A 15061-nucleotide genomic window follows, 5' to 3' on the forward strand; every position below is an offset into this window, starting at 1 on the left:
GCTCTGATAATTTGTAACATTATATACCAAGAGGATTCCCTGTGCTCCAAAGATGTATTTATCCAACCTCTTGCCTCCTACTGTCTGCCCTCCCATATCCCAAACTTGAAGAGTAACATATAAGTTTCCTGGCAATGCTATCCTTCTGAAAAAGAAATCCAGTCCTACAGACTGAACTGTTTCCCAAAAGTATCTTGAGCAAAATGTGTAGCTAAGGAGGAGGCTTCCCGGAGGTGCCGACCCTGCACAACCTGGCTCTCCTCTTCAGGGTCCAACACTGTATCTGGGAACCAGGTCGGCCTCCCCACCCCACCCCAAGTAGAAGCAGGGGAGGAAGGGGTGGGGCTCCAGGATCCCAGGATTGGAGAGGAGGAAGGGTAGCAGTGAGGAGGAACCCCTCCCCCACCCCGCCCAGGTGCCTCCACCCCTGGAGAAATCCTGAGCAAATCACTGGTCAGGTGCCACCTTGCCCACCCTCCCTCCCTCTCCATTCCGCCCTGCCCGCTTTGTACTGCCAATGCCTTAACATTTTTTAATCCCTTTCATAATTTTATGATTTCATTCAGTAGTATTATATCAGACTATAAATTATTTCTTTAAGGAGGCTCCTGGTTCTGCCCCTGGGTATTCCTTAGTTTATTCCATGTTTACTGCCCCTGGGTATTCCTTAGTTTATTCCATGTGGAGGCATGGTGGCATTCTCCACAGATAAATTTACTTATTCAGCAGCTTAACTTTCCTAAAAGATGCTGTCCCATCCTCATGTCACCTGAATTCTAAAGCACAGTGTTCAACACTTAACCAACAACATAAAATAAGTCCATTTCAGGCAACCTTTGTACTCATGGCCACTCAGCAATTATTCAACACTCTGTTAATGAACAGTATTTATTATGGATCCAGAAGATTTTGCTAGTCAGTCAATTCTCTAGACTGGAGATGTAAAACAGGCCCCACGGGGTTGAGGAGGACTGTAATAGGGGCTCCGTGGGAGAAAGTGCCCACTACCTTGGTGCTGTGCACACAGGAACAGGAAAGGGTGGGAGTGTCATGTGGCTGCCATTTCTACTCTGAATACCCCAACACTCCCCTTGGGTTAAGTTGGACTGTAGTGCCCTGACCACCTAGAGAGTCAGTTTACCTAAACTGGGCAGTTTTTGTAAGCTTCCTACAATTGCCTCTGAAACAAGGAGAAAATTAGGAAAAATGTTGAACAGATAGGGTAAGAACACAGTCCTAGGATCCATCATTAGAAACGTTACCCCAATCATACGTGTGATAGCAACCTCTGAATAGAATCATTCAGACAAATATTATTCCACCAAACTACACGAACAGTCATTTCTCCTGTCTCAGATCTGCTGTTAAGACAGCACAGAAACAAATCTTATTTTCTACCGAAGTTTAGATGAACTAAATCTAGTGCATTTCCTGATCTACCAGCCAGAACTCTGTGAAAGAGAGAAAGGTAGCATGACAAGACTTCATAGTGAAGATTCATGCTGGAGACTGGCGACAACAGCTTCCCCTTCCAGTGGTCTATAAACAATCTGTGTGATCTAGAACTAGCATTAAACCTACTTGTGTTCTTTCTGCACCTTTCAAAGTTCCTAGATCACTGAAACAGTTCTGGAGTTCTAAACTCAGACTCTGCCGGGAGTTCATGCCAGGAGACACAAGTACAAGTACGTGGGTGCCCTTTGCATCTTCACCCATCTTCTGAAAGTTTATGTGTCACTTTCAGCCTAGTGGTCAGTATCATTAATGGATATAAAATAAAAACCACTTTCCCTGTCATCAGTCAACTTTACAGTACCATGATGGGCTCGAGGAGGCAGCCAAGTTTTAGACACAACTTTAGGGGACTTTAAAAACCGCTTTAATCTACAGCATTTCTTAAAACCACCACTTATTTGGGGCTTCAAGTTTCATTTTACGTTTTCTCAGTAGGTTTCTTGATGCTAATTGTGCAAGGCTGTAACATCTCTTCATCTACACTTGTTTGCTGTCCTTTTTTGCACTGCCCGGAGGAACGGTACTTACACAACCATTCCATGTTTCTCTGCTTGTCTGATTTTTTTCTAACTCTTTGCCAAACACCATTGCGTTGGATGTTCTGAATTATATTTTTAACAGTTACACAAACCTCCTGCTTCAATATCCATTCCAGAACTGCCCTGTAGTAACACTTACCTCTTTTCCCCTTGAAACTTTAAGTAACTGTCTTCCAAAAAATCTAGGTTCTATGTATGACAAAATCTTCCTTTATCCTCCAGGACTTCAACAACAAACAACTGGATATGATTGACTTTTCTGAAGGTTTCTGTCATTTCTACTTGGTTGATTAATTTCTCTTTAACATTTAGAATTCTGTAAAGTTCTCAAATTTTCTACCTTAAGATAAATAAGCTTCAACAAGGGAAGTCAAAGAACTGTACTTACAGCTCAGTAGGCATTGACTAAGTAAGGTCTCCTGTCATTTTTTTTTTTTTTTGTATTGCCACTTCCTATTTTCAATCTACATCAGGTACAGATCTACCATTTTTTTCCCACCCGCTTACGTGGCCTGTAAGAAATGAACATAATTATGTTATCTCTGTTCCTCTTTCCAGTGTGTTCTCTGTTTCCCCTCTACCTCTGGTTCATGCATTCCCCAGAAGACATACATCGTCTTGACATTCAGGGCCCACTGCTTCACCTCCTAGTAGGTCTTTCCTTTTGAATAGGTCTGTAGCTTTTTAGCACTAGATTCCAAATTTGAGACCCATCCTAACAAGCTTCAGTGACACTTAAAACACACATTACCCTCTTTTATAATAAAATTTCACTGATTTTATTATCCAGGTTCTACACACTTGCATAGCACCATCTGAGTGACTAAATGTTATTTCTAGTCCGTGAACCAATTGTTTTCTCAATTACTAGCTCATCCTTCCCTGAGCTAGTATTTCATCACATGCCTGCTGTCCTCCAGTGTAATCAATTTCACTAGTTCATCTAGCCTTTTTAATTTTCAATATTTATTTTATTTTAGAGAGAGGGCAAGGGAGGGAGAAAAAGAGGAAGAGAAACAATGACATGAGAAACATCAATCATTGCCAATCGCATGTGCCCTGACCAGGGACCAAACCTGCAACCGAGGCATGTGCTCTGACCAAGAATCCAACTAGCAACCTTTTGCTTTGCGGAAAGATGCCCTACCAACAGAGCCACAATGGCCAGGGCTCATGTGGCCTTTTGGTCCCTTTGCTTGGGAGTAAGTTTAAAGCTCTCTCTATCACCGGGCCAGAGCCTAAGAAATTACATTCTTCTCTGACTACATGAGATGCAGTTATTTTCCATGGTGCAGACATCAAAACCACTTTCACTGAAGCAATCCATAAAGGCATGTTTCTATATTCAAGTCTCACTATCTATAAGAACAAATGGCAAAAATATCACCCAGGCTCTCAAAGCCTTTCAGTGTCCTCATCAAGGAAAAAGCCCTGGGGAGAACCTTTTCAGGAGCTCTCACTATACTATCAAAATGAAGAGGGAAGTATAGTTTGAAGGAACCAAAACAGCAAACAAAAGAAATCAAGGTAAATGCTTAATGACTGTTATCTAGAACACTGCTTCTCACACTTGAGAGTGTGTATAACTATCTGGGGATGTTGCAGATCCAGACAGATGTAGTAGATCTCGAGTGGAACCTGAGATGAGCTTGGAGGCCACGCTGAAGCTGCAGGCCCGTTGACCACACCTGGAGTAACAAGACTCTAATATCTACAGTAATCAGGCTTCTGATCATTCTTGCATATTTTGAATTTCAGAGTGTATCACTATAAAATTAAGTAGTGGCTGAGCATTTAAAAAAGAAGCATTCTGTTATCGTCGAAGAGAGGCTAGGCTTGGATCAGAAAACATTTGTTTTAGTCTTAGTTCAGCCATGACTTGGCTGTTGAGACTTACAAGCAAATCACTGTACTTGCTTAGACCTCAACTATAAAGTTGAAGGGAAGGAGAGATAGACTAGATTACCTCAAAAGTCCCTTAAGCCAGTGGGTTTATGGACTTATTAAATAAACCTATACTTCAAGAATTGGCAGGAATTTCTTTTTCAGGCATTTGGCAGATTAGATGTCCAGAAAAACAATCTCACTACAGACCCTCTAAAACTTCTGGATAAACTTTTCAAATGCTTGGTTGAGGTGTAGTCTAGAGCCTGAATTGATTAGGACCATGTGCCTTGAGGGGATGGTCACTGGGTGAGGGGAGGGGGGTTAAGGGGAAGCCTTTAGAAAAGCTAGGATCCCTAAAGGTAACAGCCTTTAAGAACCAGTCATCCCACCTTCCCCAGAGGGAGAGGGTAGGACTTTGGCTCTGGGCTGGGGGCAAAATAATTCTCCCTTGAGAATATGAAACCACAAGCCTGCCTTGACACACATTTGGGTCTGGATTTCACACGACTTGTGTAGCTCAATAAAACTCAAGAAAAACCCATGTGACACCCCCCCCCCCCATCAGATCTAGGCAGAAGTAATGCAAACACTTTCTGGAAATATACACTTTAAACCCAGGCCTCTAAGAATTCCCAAGAATACACTCCAAAGAGCAAGAAGCTACAATCAAAAATCATAAAGCAAGTGAGAAAGTAAAATTACTGAAGTTAGCACAAGCAACAAAATAATCAAAACTATAAAAGCTACAGATTGTTTTGTGTATATGATCATTCCAATAACTAAGTTTAAAGAATATAAGGGCATCAGAATATAACAAAAACATACTTTTATAAAAAATGGCCAGGCACTTAAAAATGACCCAAATGAAACTAGACATTTTAAAATATAGTAACCGAAGTTAAAACTTAACCTAATGGAACAGACAGAAAAGCAACTACAGAGAAAACTAGTAAATTGTAGTGTGGATTTAAATAACCTACAACACAGCACAGAGAAATAAATATTAAAGAGTGGTTATAAGACATAAAAAATAGGGAAAAGCAGTATTCCAAGAGCTAAATGCTTGGCTCCAAATTTTTCCAGAACTGTTTCAGAATCAGGTAGATGAATAGAAAGAAATCTCTATTTCAAAACCCTACAGAGAGATCTTAAAAGCATCCAGAGAGAAGGCATTACAGGGAACAATTAGATTTAAATGATATGGGTTTATTGCAGGCTGGCCTCCCAGAACAGAAGGCGGCCTTCTGCAAAACTACACGGAAACCTGCTATGATCTTGGGTTAAAGGAAACAGTTCTGGTCCACCACAAGGCTAGGATCCCAGTGTCTTAATCACATCCGAAAAAGGGCTGGTGGTCCTCTAGCCATGAACACAATACAAACACTGCCCCATCCTGCCACATCACACGGACCTAAGGGAAAGGCCTGGATGACCCCAAAAAGGCCAGGAAAGGGGCAAGGCCAACCCACAGCCACAAAAGCTGAGCTAGATATGATGAGACAAGGTTCCATCACAGTTCAGCTCCACTGTGTCCTAGCCCAGGTCACTCCATGGGATGCAGGTTTCTTCTGGAGTCTGAAGCCTGACCCTACCAATGCAGCTCAGTGCTGGAATAGGGGGATGAGGCACACCTGTTACCCAGCCTTTTCCCTGTTGAGTTCCCTCCTTCAAATGCTGCTCCAACAAGCATATTCCCTAGACATATCCTGCGTTTACACAATTTTCAACATGCTGAGAGATTATACATCTAGCAAAACTGATTTTCAAAACAAAGATAACACGAGGGCCTGTTCAGGCAGGCAAAAACAAACATAACATACTATCATCAGAACCTAATCAGGGGAACTTCTAGCAGAGGTGTCCAACCTTTGGCATTTCTAAGCCACACTGGAAGAAGAGTTGTCTTGGGCCACACATTAAATACATTGAGACACGTAATCACAAAAAAATATCATAATGTTTTAAGTAAATTTACAATTTTGTGGTGGGCCACATTCACAGCCATCCTGGGCTGCATACAGCCCACAAGCCACAGGTTGGACACCCCCGTAAAGGATATTCTTCAGGAATAAGAAAGTAATTCCAAAGGGAAGATATAATATGCAAGATTGAATGCGGAACTACACATGCATGTAAAACTATGTAAGCTCTAACTGGACAGTTATACAGTAAACGCACCCCTTGTTGGCAATTTCACTTTCTGTGCTTTCAGTTACCAGTGGTCAACGGGAGTCCAAAAATATTAAATGAAAAATCCCAGAAATAAACAATTCATAAGTTTTAAATGGTGGCACTGTTCTGAGTAGCATGATAAAATCTCGCGCCTTCCCACTAGGTTCCACTCAGGATGTGAATCACCCCTTGGCCCAAGTCCTCTCACCCACTAGGCACTTGGTGGCTGTCACAGTTATCACACCAGCTGTTGTGGTACTGTAGTGTTCGTGTTCAAATAACCCTTACTGTGCTTAATAATGGTCTCAAAGTGCAAGATCAGTAATGCTAGCAATTTGAATATGCCAAAGAGAAGCTGTGAAATGTGTGTATGTATATGAAGAAACATAGTATATACAGGATTTGGTATTATCCGCAGTGTCAGGCATTCACTGGAGTTCTTACAATGTGTCTTCCATGGCTAAGGGGGGACTAAAGGAGAACTAAGATAATGTCTAATTTGTAGGTTTAAATATAGATTGAAAATTCTGGACAATAACAAGTTATAATTTAGGATGGGGCAACAGGAGTTAACTATTCTAAGGTCCTCATATTATTAGGGAGGAGGGTAAAGAGAATGATTGGCCTCAGACCTTAAATTAACTATAGACATTAAAGTTTCAAGGGTAAGCACTAGAAAAACAGAAGCAGAATATATATATGTGTCTTCTATACACTTCAGGAAAAATGAAAGGGAACAAGAGGAGGTCTTAATTCAAACTAAAGAAAAATAAGACAAAATTAAAGAACAAAATAAAAAAGTAAAAATTAATCCAAATATTTACCTATAATAATAGTAAATGTAAATGGACTGATCTGTCAAGACAAAAATTATCAGAATAAATTATTTAAAAGTCCAACTATAAACTTTCAGAGAAACATGCCTAAAACCTATGAACACACAAGAGTTGAAAGTAAAAGAATGAAAAGATTCTATATAATGCAAATAATCAAAAGAAAACTGATATAGTTATATTAACATCAGTCAAAATAGAAAAAAATCAGTACTAGAAGAGGTCATTATACATTGATGAAAACCTCAATTGACTAAGTAGATATCAATTCTAAACTTACGCAGATAACATATACTGAAAATACATACAGCAAACTTTTATAGAAATACAAGGCAAAGTTTGCATCATGAAGCATCTTTCTGTAATTGGTAAGTCAATCAGAAAAAAATTCATTAAGGAAATAGAAGATCTAAACACAATTAATAAATGTAATGTAATTTCTTTCAACCTATCAGCAGTCCTGACTAAGTAAGTACTGATTCTGCAATTTACCCCCATTTCCATGACTTGGTATAACCCATGGAGATATTAAAAATAGGACGTTCAGTTTTAGAAAGATTAAACAGGAATATAACAAATCACTTTGCTTTCTGACAAGTATTTTTAATATAATGAATACAGAATCAACAGATAAAATAAATATATGAAGTAGAAGCTATTTAATATCAGCCAAGAAATTTAATATCAGCATAACCATGAGAATCACACACATGGAATGTTTGAAGAAAAGCTGAAGTCTTAGAAACGCCTGTAAAACTATTCACGTATTATGTGTGCCCAGTACAGAATTCATGATCACTAATGTTTTATCCTGGAATGGCAGTTTACAAGCCATAACTAGGTAATCTGTTCTATGACTTTACAGAGAGAAAACTGTGACTCTCTCCTGGTGGGAACATGCCTCAACTATCCAAGTTTATATATCACCCAAGAAGAAAAGAGCTTTAGTCCCCCCACACCACTTCTAGATGCGAAGATAAAAATCATTTAACAATATCCTATTTTTAAATCTTAAAGTATAAATATCTTTTAAAAATGTTTTAATTTATACTTATTTTCAGACAGAGGGGAAGGGTGGGGGTGGGACAGAGGCACAGAAATATTAATGTGTGGTTGTCTCTAGAGCACTCCCTACTGGGGACCTGGCCTGCAACCCAGGCATATGCCCTGACTAAAAATCAAACCAGCAACCCCTTGGTTAGCAGGCAAGTGCTCAATCCACTGAGCCACATCAGCCAGGGCTAAAATAGAAATACCTTAAATAGCAGCAGTTTGTAGAATATCCTTATCTGCTAACCCACTGTAAACATCTGCCATGTCCAAAAATTCCAAAGGAAGATATGTGAATTGTCTTTTTAAAAATTTTCCACTTTATCTTCATTAACACCTGCATGGGACATTTTTTTTAAAGTAAAATCAATATGGTTCCTACAATCTAAATCTTAACCAGGATGCTAGTATACTTAATTTGAATGGCCAAGTATTTCTTCATTTTCTGATAGTGAAAATTACCAAAGCAATTCTTCATAAATATCACCAATAAGTAGCATCACAGTTGTTCACACCAGAAACCTGAGAGTATGATTGCCACATTTAGCTAATAAAAATGGAAGACAACTAGTTAAATGTGACTTTCAGATAAATTACAAAAACGTTTCAATATAAATACATGAATACTTATACCCTGTGCAATACAATATTGCACAGGATATACGTATCCTAAAAGATTATTTGTTGCCCCTCTGACAACTCTAGCTGAGATTCTTCCTCTGTTACCTCCTACACCCAATTCATCACACCAAGATCTGTCACTGCTACCTCCTAAAAACATCTAAAATCCATCCACTTTTCTCCATTTCTTCTGCCACCACCTTGATGGAAGCCACCAATTCAAGAATCTCCCAGACTCTCCACTTTTACTTTGTAGAAATTTCACTTACTTGAAATGTACTACCATCAACTTAACAGTAAAGGAAGTATACAGTAACTTCAAGTGTCTCCTTTTCTGGGGTCATTATTTGGTAGCAGTAGACATCTAAAATCTCTAAAGCAGCATGACAGGTACCGATGAACTCACAAGTCTGAAGAGGTGAGGCCTTTTCATGAAAACAGTCCCAAGGAAAATAACAATTCCCTTGGATATATGCCTAAACCAATGAGCCATATCAATCATTTTGCTAATTAGCGATAATTGACACCAAAGGATTTAGCCAGGAAAAATCTGCGTGAAAATGGTAAACTTGGGACTGAACAAAGTTGTCTGAAATATTCTTATCTTTCAGAATGAATTCTAAGATCTATAGAGAGACTGCTTGATTTTAGCCCACATCTGATTGTGAGACAGATTCCTGTCTTTCAAACTGATTCTATGGACACCATCCATCCTGGTTCAAGTTTGCCCATCTAGAAGGTGCAAAGTCAAGGGACAGAGAGCATTAAAGAATTTGGGCAGTCAGCAAGTAGGTTTCAAATAAATATAAAATATGTGGTACTAACTTTTTCAGAAGCAGTTGCTGCCTCCTGCCTGATGTAAATGTTTTGGTTGTGAGAACTCGCTCCTATATTGAGAGTGCTGCTAGCCTGTCATGTTGTCTGATTAGTGAATACCAACAAAGCAGACTGTACACAGAAATGTAAGTGCAGACTCCTGTGACATTGCAGAGCTGTGCAAGCTAACCAACTTCAACACAAATTATTGCCATCAAAATAACTGGCAGATCTAAAGAAAACCGGTTTTCCTGTATATCAGTGAGGCAATGGAATTGTTATAAGTGACTCTTAGATCATAGAACAGGATGCCAATTCAAGTGTTTCAAAGTTCTTACAATGTAGGATGAATTTGAACATTCATCTATTTAACACAGAATACCATTACGTTCTAATGTTGCTGGTACAGAAAAAGAAACTCTACTCAAGCTCTTTCTACTTGAAGCAAGCAGTACGAATGAAGTCAGAAGAGCCTCTATAAGTGTGAGCACTTTACAACCAGTTATTACTGAATAAGCAAGATTTTATGTGGCTAAAACCCAATCACACTTCTAAAAACATCCTTGGGAGCCATATTCAAGACTTTTTTTTTTTAATATCTTATCTCCTTCTCTACACTAGTGAAACAAAATTTCAAACTATGGACATGATGGCCAGACCAACAATAGAGATTAGAAAGGAGTAGGAATGTTCGGACAAAACAGGTCCAGTCAACACCTATAAAACAAGTGTGGATGCTGCAAGATCACACAGACCTTGAAGTCTACTCTTGTACTTGCTCATATGAGCTGCTTTGTTGGTGTCCACCGATCACACAACGTGACAGGTTAGCCGCACTCTGACATAACTAGCTCCCACAGCTAAAACAATATGTGTGAAATAATTCAGCCCCAGTTCCTTCTGTCACCTGGGACCCCAGGCTCGAGGATCAATCAGCAAGTTGCTTCAGTCACCATAAATGCATTGGGATGTATAGCTAGGGCAGAAGTGAGCTTTCTTATAAGACACTTCCGCTGGAGACTGAGGATCAGAAACTCTATGAAGGCACTGCCCTGGGACTATTTTAGCTTCTCCTGGGGCCCCAAATTCCTCCAGGGTTACAGATGGTGACTGCAGTGCCCCACCAAGCTGTCGAATGCAAAGGCTTCGATGACACGTATAGTAAGGTTCACTGCTTAACAGAAACATTTGGGGAATTGGACCCTGGCTTTCCCAGAATAAGGCCTTGTTTGTGGCCCTCCTCCAGGCCCAGAAGAGCATCTGCTTTACGTCTGAAGAAGTTGAAGTTGTCAGAAAGAAGGCTCGGTGTTGTGAAGCATCGGCGTCGAGAACCCCCCGCGCCCCCGCCGCCCCATCCATCTCCCCGACCCGGTGCAGGCTCTGGGGTCGCTGACGAGCCAGCGGCCCGCCTGGAGCCCCTCGGCTCCCGGCCAAATGCGATCGGCGTCGGTTCCCTGGGGGTAGGAGAGCGCCCGGTGGGGGACAACCGAGGTGAAAAAGAGGGGGTGTCCGCCCACCTCGCTTCACACCCCCTGCAATTCGCCCCCAAAGAACGCAGGGCTCGCGCGCAGGGGGCCGTCCCCGCGCTCCCGGGCTGGACGCCCGCGAGAAGAGTCCGCCCCGACCCCGCGCGGCCTCTTCCGGGTGAGCCGGGACGCGGCCGCCGGGAGCACAGCAGCCCGCGGGGCCCGTCCCGGGGTCGGGCCCCGGCTCTGGCTCCTGCGCCGGCCCGGGCTCCGGCCCCGGCGGTCTCAGGCCCCGACCGGGCCCCCGGGCTCTGACCCCAACTCCTGGCACTGGCCGCGGTCCCCCGGCTCGCGCACCGCGGCCTCCGAGCCCGAGCCACACCGGTCGGTCCCCGCGCTCTCCCGCAGGCCACCCGACGCCGACCGTGGCCTCAGCCCGCGGCTCCGGCCCTGCGCGCCGTCCCGGGCCGGGCGCTCACCTCTCTTTGGAGTAGAGCTGCAGCTGCTGCTCCTGCTGCTTCTTCCGGATAAACGCCATGGAGGGCGGGCGGGCGTGGGGAGGACGCGCGGCTCCGACCAGCTGCCGCCCGCGAGAAGGAGCTGGTCTGCGGTGTGCGGGCCGGGAGGCGGGCGAGGCTGCGGGCCCAAATTTCCGTGCGGTGCCACTCGGCGACCGAGAGCCCGACGCTGTGCCCCAGGGCCCGCGGCGTCCCGGCCACACTCACCGCATCTTCGCGTGGGGACTCCGGCGCGGTGACTCAGGCCCGGAGGAGGGGCGCCCGGTGACCGGAGGCGGCCCAGGTGCTCGCTGAGGGCCGGGAGGTCAGCTTCCGATCTGCCCTTAAACACTAAATGTTCGCGCTTCACCAACCAATGCGCTGCTCCATGTTTGACATTTTATACATGGAAACGGATGCATGCCCATAAACGATACCACTTTGTTGGTCGCTGGAAATAACGTATGGGGTCCTCAGTCTCTTGGTAGTTGAAATAATTGGTTGCATGACTTTTTTTTCTCTTTCTCTAATTTTATTGAGATATACCTCACACACCAAGGAACTACTCATTTGAAGTGTACCGTTCAATGGTTTTTATTATGTTCACAAATATGTACAACTATCACTATAATTTTGGAACATTTTTATTACCTCAAAAAATCCATACTAATTAGTTATCACGCCCCCCCCCAAATATCCTTCAGTTATTACACACACACACCCCAAGCCCGACACCCCAGCAAACTCTCATCAGCTTTCTGACTGTGAATTTGCCTACTCTGGATATTGCATTTAAGTGTAATCATACAATGTGTAGTAGCGTTTTATGTCTGGCTTCTATCAGTGAGCATGATATTTTCTAGGTTTAGCCATGTATCAGTACCTCATTCCTTTTGATTACTGATGAGTTATTCCACTGTATGGGAATATCTATACAGTACAATAATGTTTATTCATTTAGTTGATAGAAATTTTGATTTCTTCTACTTTTTGGCTACTATGAATAATGCTGCTATGTCCTAGTTTTTACGTGGACATATGTTTTCATTTCTATTGACTACATACCTAGGAGTGGAAACATTTGAGAAACTGTCCAACTATTTTCCAAAGTGGCTGCACCATTTTATATTTCCACTAGCAGTGTATAAGTGTTCAAGGTTCTTCACATCCTTGCCAACACTTGCTATTGTCTGATTTTTTGATTATAGCTATCCTCATGGCTGTGAGTGGTGCTTCACTGTGGTCATGACCACTTAATATACCCTGAATGTGAGCCTATGATTGTTGGCCTTTGAGGGGTTCTTTAATAATGAGCATCTAAATGGTGTAGTACCTCACACATATCTATTATTGTCTTACAGACTGGGTTCTACAGGGTTCGATTTTTGAAAGTTTCAAGGCAAATGTGTATTCTGATGGGGAAAATGTGGGAGCCAAGAGTAAAAGTTGGGGCTGGGTCTTATTGAACTTGGAAAAATGATATGCATATAGAAAGTACTCATTAAAATTGTTTAGAATGAATGAAGGTGCCTGGGTACCCTGTGACTTGCACTGAGTCCTTTCCATGTGATCAAGTGCTGAACAGAACCTTTAATTGTAAAAAGATGGCAGAGGCAGTAGCCCACGTTCCTATAGGAAACTGTGACCTCATTAGGTAGCCCAGACAAATGCATGAGATGTACATGTTGAAATAAGACAATAAAATTTGCTAAGAGGTACAACAATAGCCTTCCATATGAGAAGTACTGTAATAGATGCTATTATTTCAGAAGAGAGACATCACTTTGGCTGGATAAAGGGGAAGAACATGCAAGTTTTTCTTTTAGTTAAACATTAAAAGAGGGTGTGATCCTGGTAGGTGGAGAGTGACAAAGATTCTCTCCTTGACCAACTTCTAGCCAGGACCCTTGGAGCCCTTTTCTCAACTAGGCCTCAGCCTTGGCTTGTAAGACCTACAGATTCGCAGCACAGATAATTTTGTCCATTACCTTTTCCCCACATTAAAAGACTTAGCTAAAATAGGTTCTAACAGCTCACAGCCTCACCCCTAGGATGACCCTAGCCCCTCCTAAACTCCCCTGCCTGAGAAAGCTCAAGTCCGCCCCCAAAATGTAGTTTGTTTTAGCTAACACCAGACATAGGCTCTTAACTTCTGTTTCTTAGAGCATTTACTAAACAGGGCTTATAAATGTGAATTCTTTCTCTGTACCTTTGAGATATACATGTATCTCCTACAACTTGGGAATGCTTTCCACGGGACTTGAAAGCTCTTCATTTGAAATGTAATCATCCTCAGTCAGGATATGGCTTCTGTTTCCCAGTCACTGTGGGCAGATAATTACCACCTAGCAGATACACATACAGCATTTGCCTGTGATCAACCCTTTGTAATTTTTCACTTCCCTGCTTTATCTTTGACAGGAGGAGGGGAACAAATAGGCCCAAAAGGATTTTCTTGAATAGCTCAGCAGAGAGATACTTGTGTTGTTACAGAGTTTGTTTGTGGAGAATTAAGAGAAAACTGAGGTGGTAACTTCCTCATCCTCCCACCACCAAATCAGCCAGCCAGGAGGCATCTGTTCCCTTGTCTTTACTCCTGCTGTTTGGAGGTATGCTTACTTCTATCGAAGGCCAATTTCTTTCTCAGCAATATAGCCTTTGTAATTATCCTTTCTCTCTTCTTCCTCTTGCTCTATGTCTCCCTTATAGTTGTTTCCATCGGCATATATACTTTTCAAGAAATGTTCCCTTTATTCCCACATCTTCCTCCAGCTCTCCATTCTTAGCAAAAACTTCTTGAAACACGTACCTACAAATGCTGTATCTATTTTCTCAATTGCATTCTCTTCAATCCATTCCAATTGGACTTTGGTTTTCACCACACCACTGTAATGGTTCTTGTCAAATCGCAACATTCATAGGTCACTTCTCTTGCTTTAATTTTTCTGAACTCAGCAGAATTCAGAATACTGGATGATAGCATTCAATGTACCTCCTTGTTGGAACACTTTCCCTGTCCCTCAGTTACTTCTGAGGTCCCACTCTTTCTTTGATTTTCAAATGACATTGCTTCTCACTCTTTCTCAGTCTCCTTGGTTGGTTTCTCTTCTGCTTAACTTCTTAATGTTGATTAGCTGAACAGGTCATTCTACCCAATGCCATGATTGGGTTGGGATGGGAAGGAGAAAGCGGAGTAAAGTCTTCTGTTTGGGTGCCTGTGAATTAACTTGAGTAACATGTGTCCAAGGTTTTACTATGTAGATTGTAAATCTACATAGTAAGATTTACTATGAAGACATGAGGGGAAAATCTCAGGATATATAACAAAGGAAAAGATTTCACAAGAGGCCGAGTGAGAGATTACTTTGAATTGTGTGTCCCTCAGTAAGTGGAAGTTTTCGACAGAACATTGAACTTCCAATAAGGTTTTACTCAGCCTTAAGCCCATCTCACCTTGATCTTTAGTTCCTGAACACTGTGGTTTGAGGTAATATTACCTACTTCAGATGAAGGTTATTGTACATCCCAGGAGATATGGTAATCTCTGGGAGAGACCTCACCACCTCCCATCTCCCTCCCTCCCCCCAATTCTTAAAAGTCAGAGCTTTGTTCTCTTGAACCAATTTTCATTCAGAGCTACTTTGTAATCATAAAACATGTCTTTG

The 15061-nt window shown here is 42.1% G+C and overlaps 1 protein-coding gene across 3 annotated transcripts in view; it reads right to left on the minus strand.

The window, feature by feature from the left end:
- Positions 1-15061, minus strand: part of NSMAF (neutral sphingomyelinase activation associated factor) — a 143898-nt gene that overhangs the window by 45434 nt on the left and 83403 nt on the right. For 2 of the 3 annotated variants that reach the window (XM_045860978.1, XM_045860976.1), the window contains exon 1: positions 11379-11722. The exons of the other annotated variant lie outside the window; for it this stretch is intronic. In XM_045860978.1, the coding sequence (XP_045716934.1) occupies positions 11379-11437 (59 nt within the window). In that variant the 5' untranslated portion in view covers positions 11438-11722. Of the gene's footprint in view, positions 1-11378; positions 11723-15061 lie in introns of those variants that run through there. 3 annotated transcript variants of the gene reach the window in all.

Source organism: Phyllostomus hastatus, unplaced genomic scaffold (assembly GCF_019186645.2).
Source record: "Phyllostomus hastatus isolate PE091 unplaced genomic scaffold, TTU_PhHast_1.1 phas_scaffold_21, whole genome shotgun sequence".
Taxonomy (NCBI): Eukaryota; Metazoa; Chordata; class Mammalia; order Chiroptera; family Phyllostomidae; genus Phyllostomus; species Phyllostomus hastatus.